Below are 18,859 nucleotides of genomic sequence, written 5' to 3'. Positions count from 1 at the left end.
GCTGAACTCACTATAGAAAGTCAGCATTCTGTAACAGGTTGTTCAGTAACCCTGAAATAGACTGGAGGGGTCGGGGGACATAGATGTTACCTTTACTGATTTTGATGCAGATATGTGAATCCTCTCTACGGGGTTTCCTAGTGACTTGGCAGAAATTGTACATTGTCTTTCGCTCTTGGTTTAAAACTCCAACACTTTCCCTGACTTAACTTGCAGTTTAAAACAGAAACGCTTCTATTGTAACTTGATTTTTACAAATTTAACTAGCAATAAGGAGTGTGCACTCTATAGAGCATTTGATGAGAAGAAGAATCTTGTTGAACCTGTGTCCTAAAGTAAATGTTACTAGCTAGCGTCTGCTAAAAAAATCTCTTCTGCCAAGATGATTCTTTAGATGCTTACCCAGGCAAGGGATCTGTAACTCATATACCCAGAGTTAAAGGTCTGCCAGGGAAACTGAAAATTCCTTAAAGCAGAAGAGATGGCATGGTGTCTGATGCTAATCAGAAGTAGTTTCTGCACAGATTTTAAGTGCTAAACCCGAACTCTTAACATCTGTGCCATGTTGTCCTTAATGTTGTTGTTTCTAGGGAAACTTGCGTCCAGAGGAGGCTCTTCAAGCACTTACCATTTACGAAGGAAAATTTGGTAGGTTGAAAGATGATCGTGAGAAATGTGCAAAGGCCAAAGAAGCTCTTGAGCTAACAGATACAGGACTACTCAGTGGCAGTGAAGAACGTGTGCAGGTACAAACTGTTTTAAAAAAATCCATGAATTTGGTGCTTGTAAATGGTTCTGGACAGATGACTTCTTGTAGGCAGAAGTCCTTCAATTCATTCATAGAGAAGGCATAGCAGTCAATGGTTCTCCCTTCATGCTTCCCTATCACTGTGCCCTATCCTTAACTGGGATAGTCCAGCCTTAGGGGTGAGTAACTCAGTCTCAATACCCAATCAGCCCTTAGGTTTTACACTGAGACAGCAACCACAGACACTTGAGGACAGCTTTATAAGATGTAGAAATCTGGCCATTAAACTAACTAGAGATGAGACTAAGGGCTGGTCTACACTGGGGGGGGGTGGGGGGGAACGATCCAAGATACGCAACTTCAGCTACGCGAATAGCGTAGTTGAAGTCAAAATATCTTGGATCGAATTACCTGGGGTCCACAAGGCGCGGGATCGACTGCCGCGGCTCCCCCGTCGACTGCGCTACCGCCGCTCGCTCTGGTGGAGTTCCGGAGTAGACGGTGAGCGCGTTCAGGGATCGATATATCTCGTCTTAACGAGACGCGATATATCTATCCCGGATAAATCGATTGCTACCCGCCGATACGGCTGAAGGGTGCAGGTTCCAGCCGGGTGGCACTTACCTTGGGCGGCTCCCGAAAGCAACCAGCATGTCTCTCTGGCAGCGGCTCCTAGGCGGAGGGCCAGGGGATCTCTGTGCACTGCCCCTGCCTGCAGGCATCGCCCCCGCAGCTCTCATTGGCCGCAGTTCCCAGCAAATGGGAGCTGCGGAGTCGGCGCTCAGGGCTAGGGCAACGCGCGGAGACACCCTGCTCCTCTTCTACTCTTTCGCTGCCTGCCCCCGCCCCCCCTGCCGGAGGCCAGAGGGAGCTGCGCAGAGCCAGGGCAGGCAATGAGTCTGCCTTAGCCCTGCTGTGCCACTGCACTTTTAGTGTCTAAAATCTCCCCAGTTCGGCTTCAGTAGCCTCCAGGAGATAGCACTGTTCCCAGTCCGCGGCCCCCAGTTTGAGAAATGCTGTTCTGAGTCATATTATGCGAAGCCACGCTCCAGGACTTTCACTGCACTGTAGCAGCATCCACATGAGACGTTACTGCAAGGCAAGTTTGATATACTATAGGCGTTCACTCTTGTGTGCTGTGCAGTAACTTGCCATGGAGACAAGCCCTGACTTAAGCTACTGAGCAGCCAACATATGATAACTCCTTTTGGGCCACCAGAGATGCGCTAGGCAAGCTCTAGGATCAAGTCTCTGTCCAATTACCAGTACCCTGGCCAAGTTCCTATCCCAATGATTTGTTTAAGAAGTTCTATCTAAATTAATGGTAATAAGTATCTATCCTTTCTATATTACTGAACAAAGTTTGATGTATCCCTTTGTACTGTAGGTAGCTTTAGAAGAGTTACAAGACCTCAAAGGAGTTTGGTCTGAGCTTTCCAAGGTCTGGGACCAGATTGATCAGATGAAGGAGCAGCCATGGGTTTCAGTACAGCCTCGCAAGGTACCTTTTTTATTCAGTATATAGAAATCATAACTACAACTATACTATTAGACTCTTCGCCTTTTAGGTGAAAAATACATTTTAAATGCTCTAACAACTTGAAAATGAGCCAGAATATATGGTATGGTGCTTATGTATCTGGGTCTTTTTGGCATATGAAAAATAGAAGTCATTACTGAGAATGCAGCCTCTATCTTAATCTAACTTGCGGCACTGAGCGGCAGAAATAACTTTTCCTCTTAACTGAAGCTTCAACAGGATAAGGCTTACAAAGCAAAACTTGAAAAATTATCAGGATTGCAGAAACTGCACAACCTTAAATATATTTAATTATAGGCTATATCTGCAGAGGACAAGCATTGATGCTATATCTGTTTCTTGAAATTAAGTTGATCTAAATTAGCACTTTTCTCAAACACTTGTCCAGCTTCACTGATGAAAAGCTATTGTTCAAGCTGATGCTTCTTGGATACCTAAACCTGAAACAAGGCTTCTGCCTCTGATCTGTAAGGAAGAATGTCACAATTTCATGACCACTGTGATCTAGTGTAAAATTACTTCATGCTGTGCTACTCCAATGATCAAGGGATAGACAGAACTAGTATTGTACCAACGGTCATGCATTAAGCTTCAAGCAGTATTGTTGACTCCATATAATGTGCTGAGGTGGAATATATCAACAAAAGCGTGGAGAATCTATTGGAATGATGAGATTTTGAGGGGCAATTGAATGTTTTCGTACATCTAGTATTTGGTTTGCCTGCCTTGTTTACAGCTATGTTTATTGTTAGCAAAATTAAATATATGCACAATAGGAAAGCATGATCAATATTATCTAAAGGTGATTCTCCCATTCTTAAAGAACAGTTTAACAAAATGTTAAGATGACAAACTGTAAGTAAAACTGATAACTGTTCTAATATTCAGTTTACTAGAGTGATTGTGTTTCTCATAATGTTGCTGGTAGATGAATTCTTTCATGGCTTCTGTATTTTATTGACAGCTTCGACAAAATTTGGATGGCTTACTGAACCAGTTGAAAAACTTCCCCGCTCGTTTGCGGCAGTATGCCTCCTATGAATATGTTCAGAGACTTCTGAAGGGTTACATGAAGGTAAACTGTACTTAATTTTTTTAATTAGTTATCAAGGGTAAGTGCATCCATTAACTTAATATGTGCTGTCTCGCATTCTAGATAAACATGTTGGTGATTGAACTGAAATCTGAGGCTCTTAAAGATCGTCACTGGAAGCAGCTGATGAAGAGACTTCATGTGAACTGGGTTGTCTCTGAACTAACCCTGGGACAGATCTGGGATGTTGACTTGCAAAAGAATGAAGCAATTGTGAAAGATGTACTTCTTGTGGCTCAGGGAGAGATGGCTTTGGAGGAGTTCTTGAAACAGGCTAGTATCTATCAATACATATACTAGACCTGTTGTGCAGGAGAGGTTTTAGAGGTGTAAATTAATTTGCTGACAGCTATGTAACAAGTTGGATTATGGATACCCAGGATGGTGAAAGTGAAATACTTTAGACCTTCACCATATACTTTTAGTTCTAAGTAACTGAGTAAATTTAACACACAAATTGACACAACATGAAACCCCATAGGTTTAGGGGTTTTATTAAAAGCTTTGCAAGTTTACTGAAGGTACTGTAACTTAAACTTAAAGGTAAATCAAGTAAAATACATAGCTAGTACGTTACTATTATAAAACTTCTAAGTAGAATACTGGAAACTGCCTTCTCTAATTTCATTTTATGAGTTCCAATAACTTTAACTCTGACCCACAAGACATAATTATGAAATCTTCCACCATATGATTCACAGCAATCCATGAACCTCATGTGCTCTGTAAAAAGATAAGACTCAAGCTCATGTATCTACATTTCTACATTACAGAAAGTAATTTTAATTCTACTACATTTATTTCAGTCAGGAGTTCATAATCTGACTTCTTTTTTTCTTCAAGATAAGAGAAGTGTGGAACACTTACGAACTGGATTTGGTTAACTATCAGAACAAATGTCGTTTGATTCGTGGTTGGGATGATCTCTTCAACAAGGTCAAGGAGCACATTAACAGTGTGTCTGCCATGAAGTTATCACCATACTACAAGGTATAATGTAAAATTGCTTTATTTTTCTTTTCAATTAGCTTTGGCTCCCTCCTTGTTTTAGTATTCTTTTCCTACTGTACATTTGTTCAGCTGGCACCTTGTGTGCCAAATTTGGCAAATAACTAGGTGTATAAATGTGATTATAGCTTTTTATAGCTTTAACCAAACTTGCAAAATTATTTCCAATTCAGTTCTTAAATTAGCTTGATTAGTGTTACTTGTCCAACTTCTTAAAATCATGCTGATTTGTAGCTGAAGTTTGTTTTTTTTGTTGTTGTTTTTGTTTTGGTTTTTTTTTTTTAAGGTAAACTGAATGCTAATGGTTTTTGTAACATTTAGGTGTTTGAAGAAGATGCCCTTAGCTGGGAGGACAAATTGAATCGCATCATGGCACTCTTCGATGTCTGGATAGATGTCCAAAGGCGATGGGTCTATCTGGAGGGGATCTTCACTGGTAGTGCTGATATTAAGCACTTACTGCCTGTTGAAACACAGAGGTTCCAAAGGTACACTTACTTCGGATTTGTGTGAAATTCTCAGTTACAGTTCAGGGCAAGCTGCACCATTGACTTTATTCTTCTGTCTGCCCGCTGCATGAGCACCCCTTCCAAGTGATAGGTCTGCACTTCTCTCAGTGAATCCTGTGATTCGCCCCCACTTTTTTGTTCTAGTGACCCAGAGCAAAATAGTCTTGTTCACCAATCGTGTTCTCAGCAGGTCCATCTGGGTTTTGGCCTCTGCTGCAGACTTTGGAAGCCTATGACTAGTATGAGAGTGCAGTGACAGAACAGCTTGTTCATATGGATAGTTTTCTTTTGCACATAAAAATAGGGTTAAAACAATAAAAGACCTGTAGACCTAGAAATTATCTAGACCTTAGTCTTTCCTTGCAAGATTAGGTAGCCCTTTTTGTCCCACCTATCATCTAGCATTGGGGTAGGCAGGTAGATTGCACCCTTGCAGTCTCTGCCTGTGTCCAGTCTTCATTTGATGTCTCCCACCCTGAGCTAACAAGCAGTCTCTTATCCATTTCAAAGCCTTTGACCACGTTCAGGACATATGTCCCAGGACAGACATATGCACCTCTCCAGAGAGTCAGAGGTAGACGTTGGCAGTGGATTTACTGTATGGTCCATTTGAGCACTGGCAATTGAGTTAGTCATTGTCTGGTTCTTGGGTACCATGTGGAGTGCTCCAACTAGAATTAATCTTTAGTGTAGCATAAAGCCAGCCACACCATAATACTCACACAATATTAATAAAATTAAGACATCACCCTTTTTCATGCTCAGTAACTGAACTTGTACTATTGTATCCCTCATTTAATGTGTGCTTAATATTTTTCTCGCTCACTAACAGCATCAGTACTGAATTTCTGGCACTTATGAAAAAAGTATCCAAATCTCCCCTTGTGATGGATGTTCTTAACATCCAAGGTGTACAAAGGTCACTGGAGAGATTAGCAGACTTGCTTGGAAAGATCCAGAAAGCATTGGGAGAATATCTGGAGAGGGAGAGATCCTCCTTTCCTCGGTAAGGAATTTCATCTCCTCAACCAATTGTGCTGGAATAAACTCTAATATGAATTGTGTTCATTTGCACAGTAGTGCCTAAGTACTTGCTTTTATTGTGTTCCGCTAGCAACCTTCTATTGCATACGCAGACATCAAAACATGAATGCTTTGGAATCATAAAAAATAAAGGGTGAACAATTTAGACATTTTATGGCCCCATTTCCTGGGAAGTGACAAACTTCAATTTCTTTGTGTGGGTCACTTGTGATTAGTAACTTAAATGGCATAATTTGAATATAAATATTGCTTAATAGGCTGTTTCACCTGGTACTGAATAATGAAATTCTCAAATTAGTTTTGTTTTATTAAACTAAATGAGCCCTTGGGAATCTCTTTAACCAAATACCAAAGCTTAAGAACTGGTGTCATTCTGTGTTTGAATCATGTTGCATTCTGTTTCACCTTCAATTCTCAGTAGTATGGGATGTCCTTGGATTGTAGATTTTAAACATAACCTCCACATCAAACATGTGTTCAGAGTGGGAGCTTTGCTGTCTCATAATCTTTCAATACTTGGCATTTATCTGCTAATGAGGTGTTAAAGTGGGAAGAAAACTCTAAATAGACTAAAATGGTGCAGAGAATAAGCCCTCATGTACTTTTATTATGAGCTAACAGAAGTATGGAGGAAAGGAATTACACAGCATTGCACAAACTAGCAGACATTTCCCCAGTTTTTTAAGGGTTATAGCGGGTTCAAGTAAATATATTAATTCTTGGCCTTCAGTTAATTTAAAAAAAAAAATTTTGACCTCAGTGGTCAGTTGTTTTAAAAAGCTTTAACCTTATCTCTAATACTAGGTTCTACTTCGTTGGTGATGAGGATTTGCTCGAAATCATAGGAAACAGCAAGAATGTAGCTAAGCTGCAGAAACATTTCAAGAAAATGTTCGCTGGAGTTTCTAGCATCATCCTGAATGAAGATAACACTGTTGTTCTGGGGATCTCATCACGGGAAGGAGAGGAGGTAGAGCTGCGTCTTTGGGGTTTTTTGCAAACTTACAAATCTGGTCTAAATTAAAACTAAAATTACACTTACATTTAATTGTTTCAGGTGCTGTTCAAAACACCTGTGTCTATCACAGAACATCCTAAGATAAATGAGTGGCTCACACTTGTTGAAAAAGAAATGAGGGTCACACTTGCAAAGCTGCTGGCTGAGTCTGTTACTGAAGTAGAAATCTTTGGTAAAGCAACTTCAATTGATCCAGCTATCTATATTTCTTGGATTGACAAATATCAGGTATCCATCTTATTCACGTTTGTCTAACCAAACTATCTAATACACTTTTGTGGGAGGAACAACTTGTAGCAAAAATCTAACTGTATTTTAAATGTTCAGGCCCAGCTTGTTGTCCTGTCAGCCCAAATTGCATGGTCAGAGAACGTGGAATCTGCTCTGAATGGCATAGGTGGTGATGGAGACAGCAGTCCTCTGCACTCTGTGCTGGCTAATGTTGAGGTCACGCTGAATGTGTTAGCAGACTCTGTGTTGATGGAACAGCCACCTCTCCGCAGAAGGAAATTGGAACACTTGGTAAGTAATACTCTCCTCCCCATCCTCAAGTAGTTATTCGGTCTCTTACAAAATTTAAACACAATCTGTCCATCTTCAAATCATGAAACTGACACCTAGGGAAAACTAAAATATTCCCATCAAGCTTTCTTGAGGAACAGCTGTTTCTGTAGATATTACATATGCCTGACTTGAAATAACATCTAAACTTAAATGTCAGTGTAGCATAAGATTCTGAAGAATTATTTAGTGAATAGAAACAACTCTTGGAATATACCACCCAATCTCCTATTCTGAGAGTAGATAGATTTATAAATCTACAGTTTATATTAACTTTTATCATCTATGTATGTACTTGACTCCAGTAACCGTAGTGTCTGAGCTCCTTCAGCTGTTTAAAAATAGAAACTCCTTATAGGAGAAATAGCTTAATTTAAAACTTCTGTGTTTGTGTGAGGGGCTGTCATAGGCATGTGAAGAACTTTTTGAAGAAAGAAAAGCTAAACTGAAGGTTTTTTGCATTTTAGCTATGAAAGTCCATCACTTCTTGCCCACTGAATTCATAGCTTAACTCCAGCTCCTCCTAAGAAGCTCTACTTTCCACCAGATGAGTGCAACTGACAATCTGTCCTGTTGTTCAAAGGCTCCCATAAAATAAACCTTGACCTAAACTTCTAATTGGGGATCAAGTGTAGAGTGCAAAGCCACAGAATGGTGTTTGTGGCAGTCTGTGCTGCCAAGAAACTAGAGTGCTGTGTTTTGTACAAGTTGGAGCTTTCACATGGGGTGTGGCTTCACTGCTAGACATGACTTGCAATAATCAAATCTATGGACCTTCAGCCTTACCATGTCCAAGTCTGTACTGATGGAATGAGGTGCCAATTTCTGGCCTATTGCAGATGAAAGTTGACATTTTTTGTGTCTTGGGCATCCAAAAGGATTGAAGGCTAGTGATAAACTAGTCTGAGGGGAAGGTGCCCTCCATAGTGGAGTCTTAGAGGAAGGAAGTTTTTGGAAACATTTCGCTTATCTACCGGCATCTGTCTTGGCTGGGTTTAGCTCTAGTCATATACGCTTCATTCAGCTGCTGATTCCAGCTTCTGAAAGCTGAGAATGGAGATGTAGAGCTCAGTTTTGGTCTGTACCTGCTGGGATTTCAGCCTGTGGTGTCTGAGCAATTCTCTTGGTGGCTTTATATAGACTTTGAATAACTTGTGCAGAAGATTAAAACTTGTGGGACCTCAGAGGTGAGGGATCTTTGGGGTATGGTGGGGAGGGATGTAGAAACACTGTCCATCTACAGCACTTGGGGTTTCTTAGAGGAAAATGTGAGCTGGTTTAAGGGCACTCTCATTCATCATTACAGCTTCTTGGAGGCAGACAAGAATATCTGGTGACTAACAGTATCTGGTGCCAGAGAGGTGTAGCAGGATGAGTATGGATGTGCTTCCTTTCTCTGCGTGTGAACAGAAAAAGGTTTTCCATAAGGACAGTTCTTGTGGTTTCAGAACCATGCCTTAGCCTGAAGCTTGACTGGGAGGGATCCTGCATCTACAGACTTTCTTTACTAGCTCCTCCTTTCTGCAAGCTAGAGGATGGATATTAGATGATGCCTTCTAGCACCGAGCAATAGCTTTTCATAAACTGAGGTGCAGTGAGATGCAGTAAAACTGTTAGTTTCATTAGAGTACATGGTCTTTTTTCATGGTGGTTGCTAATGAGATGCTTGTTCTCCAGATTACAGAGTTAGTGCACCAAAGAGATGTTACAAGATCACTGATCAAAAGTAAGATTGACAACTCCAAATCCTTTGAGTGGCTCAGCCAGATGCGATTCTACTTTGACCCAAAACAGACAGATGTGTTGCAACAGCTGTCCATTCAGATGGCAAATGCCAAATTCAACTATGGCTTTGAGTATCTTGGTGTTCAGGATAAACTAGTTCAGACTCCTCTTACTGACCGCTGTTACCTGACAATGACGCAAGCCTTGGAGGCAAGACTTGGAGGCTCACCATTTGGTAAGTTTGTACTTATTCCATATGTGTCTTCTGTTAAAGGTAAAGACTGATGTTCATCAGCTATAAAATTAATAAAGTAACTTCCATAGTTGAGACTCCAATTTTGAAAAATGAGCAACACTTAGGCCAGGTCTATACTTATAATATAAATATTATTATTATATTTATATGGAGATATACCTATCTCACAGAATTGGAAGGGACCCCCAAAAGGTCATGGAGTCCAGCCCCCTGCCTTCACTAGTAGGACTAAGTACTGATTTTGCCCCAGACCCCTAAGTGGCCCCCTCAAGGATTGAACTCACAACCCTGGGTTTAGCAGGCCAATGCTCAAACCACTGAGCTATCCTTCCCCCTACTTAGGGTAGATCTGCACTGCTGTAATCGATGCAGCAGGTGTCAATTTGGCAGGTCTGTTGAAGACCTGCTAAATCAATGGGAGAGTGCTCTCCCACTTATTTGTGTACTCCATCTCCCTGAGAAGCGATGCTCTCCCGCCGACACAGTGCGGTGTAGACTAAGCTACATTGACTTCAGTTACGTTATTCAAGTAGTGTAGCTTGGGCTGACTTACTGCGGTACTGTAGCCCAGCCTGTAGACTCTAGATGTTAATATTGTCAGTTTAGTGCCTAGGAGGAGACTAATGTTGTTTTTTATCCCACTCTAAAAATAGGTCCTGCTGGTACTGGTAAAACAGAATCTGTGAAGGCCCTTGGACACCAGCTTGGCCGCTTTGTTCTGGTTTTCAACTGCGATGAAACATTTGACTTCCAGGTATAGTGTCTTTCATTTAACATGAGAACATTCTTCATTTTAAGTTAAGATCTCATTAATATGCCATTTCAGCTTGTAGATTTCAAAAAATGTTTGACAGCTTGTTCCTGTATCTGGTAAAATAGATTCTGGTTACTTTACTGTGCAGCTTCATTGGTCCTCACTACCACCTAAAGCAGAATTGGGTTAGAAGCTCCCTACTCTGCTTTTAGACAATAATTTAGCAAGGGAAAATCTGAACTCCAAGCTTTAGGAAAGTAACTAACTTAAAATATTTTCAAACTACAGTCTTCCATTACCATCCCGCAGTCATACTGTGGGACCAACTGAAGTACACCTACTTTAGTGGAAATCAAGTAGGTTTAATTGGCTGACTCCTAACGTATATGTTGCTGCACATACTCCTTATCTCAATGGACTTCCTGATATATTGCAGCATCGGAACTACTTTTAAATTCTGCTGCAGGTTTAGGAATGTGCTTGCAGAGATTTTAGAATAATTAAGTGACAGACTTCCCTAAAGAGGAGTGGAAGTTGCTTAGTAGTGCCTTATACATGCTAAAACATGGAAGCTGGCATTCAAAAACTGAAACATCTGAGAAGCAAGAGTGGTGTGAGTGGGTAGAGAAGCGTGGAGTGGTGGGTAAAGAAGTAGTTGTTTCTGTTGAAAGCATAAAGATTCTCAGCATAAACGTACACACACATTAAGTAGGGGGTTAATATATGTAACCACAATCCTATCCAGTCTACACCTGTTCCACTGTGTACAGGGAAGAATAACCAAGCTAACTTTTTGTGTGTGTGTGTGTGTGTGTGTGTGTGTGTGTGTGTGTGTAAATAAAGCTGATCTTCTCTTTTTTTCTTTGCCTACAGGCAATGGGACGCATCTTTGTGGGGCTTTGTCAAGTGGGCGCATGGGGCTGCTTTGATGAGTTCAATAGACTTGAGGAGCGTATGCTTTCGGCTGTTTCTCAGCAGGTTCAATGCATCCAGGAAGCCTTGCGAGAACATTGCAATCCAAACTATGACAAGAGTATGCAATTCTTTTCATTGCTAATGGTTTTGTATAGCTTTTCTGGCAAAAGAATGCCCTCACTTGCATGTCTGAAATGTGTCCTTTTGAGAAATTTTCTTGATCAGTTACTCCCACATTGGCCAAGGTTGTGTGCTTTTTTTGGTTTTTTTGTTTTTTTAATTTGAAAATGTAATTTAAACATGAAAGCTACTTCCTTTAAATGTTTAAACTGATATGCAGTCACTTTCAACATTGTGTAACTAGTGTAGAGGTAGAAAAAATGTTTGACTAGTTGTACCATAAACAAAACTATACAGGATACTAAAAGTGAAGTTTCAACTACTGTAGTTGATAGCTGATTTGACTGAGACAAAATCAATTGTAACTAAAAATACTTTATGTGAACTACTTTTAGCTTCTGCACCTATTACTTGTGAGCTGCTGAATAAACAAGTTAAAGTGAGCCCAGACATGGCTATCTTCATCACCATGAATCCTGGTTATGCGGGTAGATCAAATCTTCCAGACAACTTGAAGAAGCTGTTCCGTAGCTTGGCGATGACAAAGCCAGACCGCCAGCTGATTGCCCAGGTCATGTTGTACTCCCAGGGTTTCCGTACTGCTGAAGTGCTCGCCAATAAGATTGTCCCATTCTTCAAGTAAGTAATAGTCACTTAAACAAGTGTGGCCCAAACCATTAAAAGATCACTTGTGTACTTAAATCTGGAACTTAAAATGGCTCTGTAGCTAGTTTTGAAACTACCATAGCAAGAACATAGAACAGTAAGCATGCTTGACACTTTAGTATTGAACATTAGTTTTGTGATCTTAGTATGTCTAAAACTGACTCTGGTATCTTTTTATCCTTAGACTCTGTGATGAGCAGCTCTCTTCTCAAAGTCATTATGACTTTGGCTTAAGAGCTTTGAAGAGTGTACTGATTAGTGCAGGAAATGTGAAGAGGGAGAGGATTCAGAAGATAAAGCGGGAGAAGAGAGAGCGTGGTGAAGTTGTTGATGAAGGGGAAATTGCTGAGAATCTACCTGAACAAGAGGTAAAACCTATACAAATTTTTTTTTTTATATTAATTCACAGCAAAGGGGTGATTACAGTACATATTCATGTATATGAGCACTTGCAGTAAAGCACGTGCTGTATCTAGCATAAATGTAATCTATTCAAGTAAATACGACATTTATGAACTTAAAGTCATGGTACTTGAGGCTATAGGAGTGGTGGTTTCAGTAGATTGAACTGAGTTTTAAGCAGTGCTTGAGTTGGCAGAAGTATCTTCCTTACAGTAAAACAGAGGCACCTGATGGTTTGTGGTCATTACAAACTTTCACCATGCCTGTAAAATGAGTGGTATCCTGACTCTATTCCAAGTGGAGTAGACATTCTGAATGAACTCCTGCAGTTCACATCACTTTCAGGTAAATGTTATGTAGGCAAGTACAGTTGTCACTCCTCAACTAAGGCAATTGTATTAGGCGATAGCTTAAGTATTCCCTGTATAGCATCACTTTTTCAAGTTCATAATGCACTGTCATAAATGGTCTTGCACAAATATAAAACTCAATAAGTTTTGCAGGGAATAAGAATGCCAAATGCAAACCTAGCAAATGTTAATATACTCTGCAGTCTGAGTATTCAGCATGACCTGTCTGAAATATTTCCACCAATGTGACTAATGCAGATATTCATTGCTTACGGTGTATTGTCTAATCAAAACATGAAATTTTCCATGTAGATTTTGATCCAGAGTGTGTGTGAAACAATGGTACCCAAACTTGTTGCAGAAGACATCCCATTGCTGTTCAGTCTCTTGTCTGATGTATTCCCTGGAGTACAGTATCACCGTGGTGAAATGACAGCCCTGCGAGAGGAGCTTAAGAAAGTGTGTCAGGAAATGTACCTTACATACGGTGATGGAGAAGAAGTTGGTGGCATGTGGGTCGAAAAGGTACGTTGTGATAGTTGTAAATCTTACAATGTAGAGTTGACAAAAGTACACTTTCCATATTCCGTGATACAGAAATCAAATACAACTGCTCCCCAAATAGACAGAATACCTAAAATAAGTTTCAACTTTAAGTGATTCCAGATTAATAGGTTTGAATCTTAATAAATGCAAGTCTTAAATGACCGATCCTTCTGTTCTGTCAGGTTCTTCAGCTCTATCAAATTACCCAGATCAATCATGGGTTGATGATGGTGGGTCCTTCTGGAAGTGGAAAGAGCATGGCTTGGAGAGTGCTGCTAAAAGCCCTGGAGCGGCTAGAGGGTGTAGAAGGTGTTGCTCACATCATTGATCCAAAAGCAATCAGCAAAGATCACCTCTATGGTACTTTGGATCCAAATACCAGAGAATGGACAGATGGATTGTTTACACATGTCCTGAGAAAGTGAGTCTTAAATATTAATAGCCACTTTTTAGCTTATATGCTATTAGATCCTTGGATGTTGTCATTGCCATAGAGAATTGAGGGAAGGGAAAATTACTCTGTTTTTTTAACCTACACTAAATGCTTTCCTGAACTTAGGATCATAGACAATGTGAGAGGTGAATTGCAAAAACGACAGTGGATCATCTTTGATGGGGATGTAGATCCTGAATGGGTGGAGAACTTAAACTCCGTGTTGGATGACAACAAACTGCTGACTCTGCCCAATGGAGAACGTCTCAGTCTTCCACCAAATGTAAAGTTTTTTGTTTTTACGAACATTTTGGCATATCTAAATAGTTTAATCTACTGAAAATTTGATAGCTCTGTTGCTTTTGGTAGCTGACATGAACAGGCTCTCATCACACAACCTGTGGGCACAGAGTAAAGTTAATATTGCATCAAAGCAAAAGTGATCTTATGCAATAGTCTGGTTGAATTGTTTAAAAACCCTTCTGTGGTTATGGAGTTTGTCATGTCAGGTTTACCTTGACCCTTCCAGACTAGGAAATACTAGATCATGCATGAATGTCTAATTAGGTGTTGAATGCATAAAATACTTTATGAAGTTAAGACAAAACTAATTTTTATACCACATATTGGCTTTTGGGGAGTTTAGAGAAGCATGTTAACAGCTTTTACAGTAACTCCTCTTTTAACATTATAGTTATGTTCCTGAAAAATGCTACTTTAAGCAAAATGTTAAGTGAGTCCCATTTCCCCATAAGAATTAATGTAAATGGGGGTCGGGGGGCCAGGTCCCAGGGAAATGTTTTTCACTAGACAAGTCAGTCGTGTGTGTGTGTGTGTGTGTGTACGTACACACGCGCACATGCGCGCGCGCGCACACACACACACTATAAGTTTTAAACAAACAATTTAACATACACAGCAATGATGACTGTGAAGCTGGGTTGAGGTGGTGGAGTCAGAGGGTGGGATATTTCCCAGGGAATGCCTTACTGGTAGATGATGAACTAGCACCTGGCTGAGCCCTCAAGGGTTAACACATTGTTAATGGAGCCTCACACTCTACAAGGCAGCAGGAATGGAGGGAGGAGACACAGCATGGCAGTGGCTGCAAACATTCCCTGTGGAAACTGAACGTGATGATGAACTCATGCTATCCCACTGGCGCGCACCACTCCCTCCACTTTCCAAAGTGCCGAGGGGGAGACGTGTGTGTGTGTGTGTGTGTGTGTGAGACATGCGCACACAACGTGTGGGAGGGGTTGTGACATGAGAGACACGCACACACCGTGGGTATGTGAAGCACATTGCCCTTTAAGTACGCTGACCCCACTCTAAGTACACTGCCTTTTTAGGTAGATCAGCAAGTTGAGACAGCAGCTCCTGCCAGCAAGCTCCCTCCGTCCTGAGCCCTGTCTTGTTCTCTTCCTCCCCCCTGCCCCCTCCCATGGAGATGGGGTATGGGGAGGGAGACACGCTGACATCAGCACCCCTCTTCCCTCCACCCCCTGCACAGCAAACAGGAGGCTCCCGGGAGCAGCTCCAAGGCAGAGGGTCAGTGCAGCACACGGCAGTGGGGGGAGGGATACCTGAACTGCCCAGCAATTGATAGCCTCCTGGGCAGCTGCTGCACAGGGAACTTAGAGGAGCTGATAAGGGCACTGTCGGTCCACCCTGGTTCCAAGCCCCCACCAGTAGCTCCAACGGGCTGCTCTTTCTGCAAGCAGTGGACAAAGCAGGCGGCTGCCAAACAACGTTATAAGGAAGAATTGTGCAACTTTAAACGAGTATGTTCTCTAGGGTGACCAGATGTCCTGATTTTTATAGGGACAGTCCTGATTTTTGGGTCTTTTTCTTATATAGGCTCCTATTACCTCCCCACCCCCTGTCCTGATTATTCACATTTGCTATCTGGTCACCCAAATGTTCTCTAACAGATCAGTGACGTAACAACGAAACAACGTTAACCGGGACGATGTTATGTGAGGAATTACTGTAATAGATTAAGTAGAACATAAAATCTAACCTCTTTTAAATGTGTGCACTTTCTCTCTAGGTGCGTATCATGTTTGAGGTACAGGATCTGAAATATGCTACTCTGGCCACAGTGTCAAGGTGCGGAATGGTCTGGTTCAGTGAAGATGTCTTAAGCACTGACATGATATTCAATAACTTCTTGGCCAGACTACGAAACATCCCTCTGGATGAAGGTGAAGAGGAAGCTCAGCGCAGGCGAAAGGGCAAAGAAGATGAAGGTGAAGAAGCAGCTTCTCCAATGTTGCAGGTATATCTTGGAATGGATTGTAATACTGTGGACTGACACCAGACCCACTAAAAGAAGCTTTCGAGGCACTTCCTAATCTTACAGGCTGTACTGAATATAACTAGAGATTGAGTTAACAAAATATAAGTTGCGTGTTGTATTCCCCAATTAAAGTATGACACTTTGAACCCATGCTATAGACAAACTTATTTTAAAATGTAGTGTTATGACTTAAGACTACAAACCAAGTTCCTTGAACAATGCTAATGTCTTTACCAACAGATTCAAAGAGATGCAGCAACAATTATGCAGCCCTATTTCACATCTAATGGACTGGTGACTAAAGCTCTTGAACATGCTTTCAAGTTAGAGCATATCATGGATCTCACTCGCTTGCGCTGTCTTGGTTCATTGTTTTCTATGTTGCATCAGGCTTGCCGCAATGTAGCCCAGTACAATGCAAACCATCCCGACTTCCCTATGCAGATAGATCAACTGGAGCGTTATATCCAGGTAAAGTAAATACTGCAGCAAAGTGATCCGAAAGCCTAAAGATGAACACAGTTACCAGGCTCTCCTTGTATTTTCTTCAGCTGTCCTTCGAACACAAGTAATACTTTTTTGCATTTGTGTGGACTAATCTTTCTCTTGTCTTCCATCAGAGATACCTGGTCTATGCAATACTGTGGTCACTCTCTGGAGACAGCCGTCTGAAAATGAGAGCAGAGCTGGGAGAATACATTAGGAGAATCACCACTGTACCATTGCCCACAGCACCCAACATACCCATAATTGATTATGAGGTAATAGTCCCTTGTACTTTTTATAGGTTAAAAACCGAATTCCTAAGGAAACAAAGCCAGTATGACACTATTTCTAAATTAACCTCTCTCAATGGGAGTAAATCAATATCTCACAAGTTAGCTCAAGGCAAGCCACTCTAAGTTTGGGTTTATGGAGGTTGTGTTTTTTTGCTCAGTTGGTACATAATGTACTGTGTAGTCCACACTGATTGGTAAACTAGTCCCACAGCATCAAATTTGCAGGTGTTAAAAGCCTGAGTTCACAGATTAAAGCATGAAGTTGTGTAAAATAAGCTGGGGTTGTGATGAGAACCCCATTGGAACCCATTTCTCTACTAAATTTATATATTAACTATATTTCTGTTCACCTAGGTGTCTATTACAGGTGAGTGGGTCCCATGGCAGTCCAAGGTTCCTCAGATTGAAGTTGAGACACACAAGGTTGCTGCTCCTGATGTTGTAGTACCAACCCTAGATACCGTCCGCCATGAAGCTTTGCTGTATACTTGGCTAGCGGAACACAAACCCCTGGTGCTCTGTGGCCCACCAGGTTCTGGAAAGACTATGACCCTTTTCAGTGCTCTCAGAGCCCTCCCTGATATGGAGGTAACTATTCTGTTTATATGTGCATTATTGAATAATTACAAATTTATAACAAGTAAAAGATGCCTACAAGGTTTACTCTAATGATTACTGCAACGCCTCTCTACTTACATGGTAAAAACTTCATTGTATCAGAGCTCTTTGCTCAGCTAAATGAATGTATCCTTATAACACTCTATGAGGTAGTAACAGTTAGATCTGTAAAATGGGAGTGGAAACTGAAGCAGAAATCAGTGACTTGCCCATAGTCACCAGGAAGATCTAGACTCTTCCTAACTCCAGGAGTCCCTTCACGTCAAGGCCATCTGTTGTTCCTTTCTAACTAGCGCCAGTAGTATTGGCTCTTTTTTTTTTTTTTTTTTCCACTTGTTCAGTATTAAATCAAAAGTATTTTGAGTTCAGGTGGCTGTTCCGTCTAGGTATGAGTGTTTAAACCAGTTAACAGTGATGAGAGACGGTATGTATTCTAACAAGTGGGTACAACTGGCAGATAACAGACTTTGATGGCAGTCTATAAGGAATTTTACATATCTGTAGTGACCCAAATACTTGTGTAAACAGCATCCAGTGATGAGTATCTAGTCAACCTACAGCATATAGTTTCAATCTGAAGGCCAAGTTGTAACATATATTTGTTACTGAGGAGTGATAATCTACTGAAACTGTGGTTCTAAGACTTTAAGCTATTAAAATGTATCAAATGTCTTCATGGATTTACCTCTTTCACCCTTGGTTTGTGGTTTTTTTTTTTTTTTTAAGGTGGTTGGACTTAACTTCTCTAGTGCTACTACCCCAGAGCTACTTTTGAAAACTTTTGATCATTACTGTGAGTACAGGCGTACACCTAATGGAGTGGTGCTGGCTCCTGTGCAGCTAGGAAAGTGGCTGGTGCTGTTCTGTGACGAAATCAACTTGCCAGATATGGATAAGTATGGCACGCAGAGAGTCATATCCTTCATTAGACAGGTTTGTTTTGTTGTGAAATTAAGGATTATACTATTTTTATTATTATTAATAATAATAAAAATAATATTGAAACTTTCTTGTATTAAAACAATTCCCTCATTCAGATGGTGGAACATGGAGGCTTCTACCGTACATCGGATCAGACCTGGGTGAAATTAGAGAGGATTCAGTTTGTTGGAGCTTGTAACCCACCTACCGATCCTGGAAGGAAACCACTTTCACATAGGTAAATACTATTCTGAAGCTACTAAAACTATAGTCCTGATCTGCAAAATGGAGTATCTGATGCCTTTACATTCTAATACTGGAATCCATTTGTAGCCTCAAATATTGGTTTAAAAATACCTTGCATCCAAATGAGCTGCTCGTTAATGGTCCAGCAAGCTCCTGTTGATCTTCAATAAGTCTTGGAGCACGGGAAGTTCCGAAGACTGGAAGAAAGCTGCTAAAATGCCAGATTTTTAAAAGGGTAAATGGGATGACCTAGATCCCAGCCAAAATAAAGGCTTGGCTGATACAGGACTTGATTGTTAACTAAA

The 18,859-nt window shown here is 40.9% G+C and overlaps 1 protein-coding gene across 1 annotated transcript in view; it reads left to right on the top strand.

Moving 5' to 3' along the window:
* Positions 1-18,859, top strand: part of LOC135877486 (cytoplasmic dynein 1 heavy chain 1) — a 76,191-nt gene that overhangs the window by 25,044 nt on the left and 32,288 nt on the right. Inside the window, exons 17-40 of the mRNA XM_065402927.1 lie at positions 591-746; positions 2,136-2,249; positions 3,253-3,363; positions 3,445-3,654; positions 4,225-4,371; positions 4,711-4,877; positions 5,731-5,904; positions 6,747-6,912; positions 7,000-7,188; positions 7,288-7,482; positions 9,199-9,481; positions 10,156-10,256; positions 11,130-11,289; positions 11,687-11,930; positions 12,142-12,325; positions 13,022-13,234; positions 13,438-13,676; positions 13,815-13,971; positions 15,742-15,969; positions 16,231-16,461; positions 16,611-16,751; positions 17,124-17,357; positions 18,114-18,320; positions 18,425-18,546. Of these exons, the coding sequence (XP_065258999.1) occupies positions 591-746; positions 2,136-2,249; positions 3,253-3,363; positions 3,445-3,654; positions 4,225-4,371; positions 4,711-4,877; positions 5,731-5,904; positions 6,747-6,912; positions 7,000-7,188; positions 7,288-7,482; positions 9,199-9,481; positions 10,156-10,256; positions 11,130-11,289; positions 11,687-11,930; positions 12,142-12,325; positions 13,022-13,234; positions 13,438-13,676; positions 13,815-13,971; positions 15,742-15,969; positions 16,231-16,461; positions 16,611-16,751; positions 17,124-17,357; positions 18,114-18,320; positions 18,425-18,546 (4,373 nt within the window). The remainder of the gene's footprint in view (positions 1-590; positions 747-2,135; positions 2,250-3,252; positions 3,364-3,444; positions 3,655-4,224; positions 4,372-4,710; positions 4,878-5,730; positions 5,905-6,746; positions 6,913-6,999; positions 7,189-7,287; positions 7,483-9,198; positions 9,482-10,155; positions 10,257-11,129; positions 11,290-11,686; positions 11,931-12,141; positions 12,326-13,021; positions 13,235-13,437; positions 13,677-13,814; positions 13,972-15,741; positions 15,970-16,230; positions 16,462-16,610; positions 16,752-17,123; positions 17,358-18,113; positions 18,321-18,424; positions 18,547-18,859) is intronic.

This window comes from Emys orbicularis, chromosome 4 (assembly GCF_028017835.1).
Source record: "Emys orbicularis isolate rEmyOrb1 chromosome 4, rEmyOrb1.hap1, whole genome shotgun sequence".
Classification (NCBI taxonomy): domain Eukaryota; kingdom Metazoa; phylum Chordata; order Testudines; family Emydidae; genus Emys; species Emys orbicularis.
Note: the sequence above shows the minus strand (reverse complement) of the source record. Positions and strands in the feature narration are given on the sequence as shown.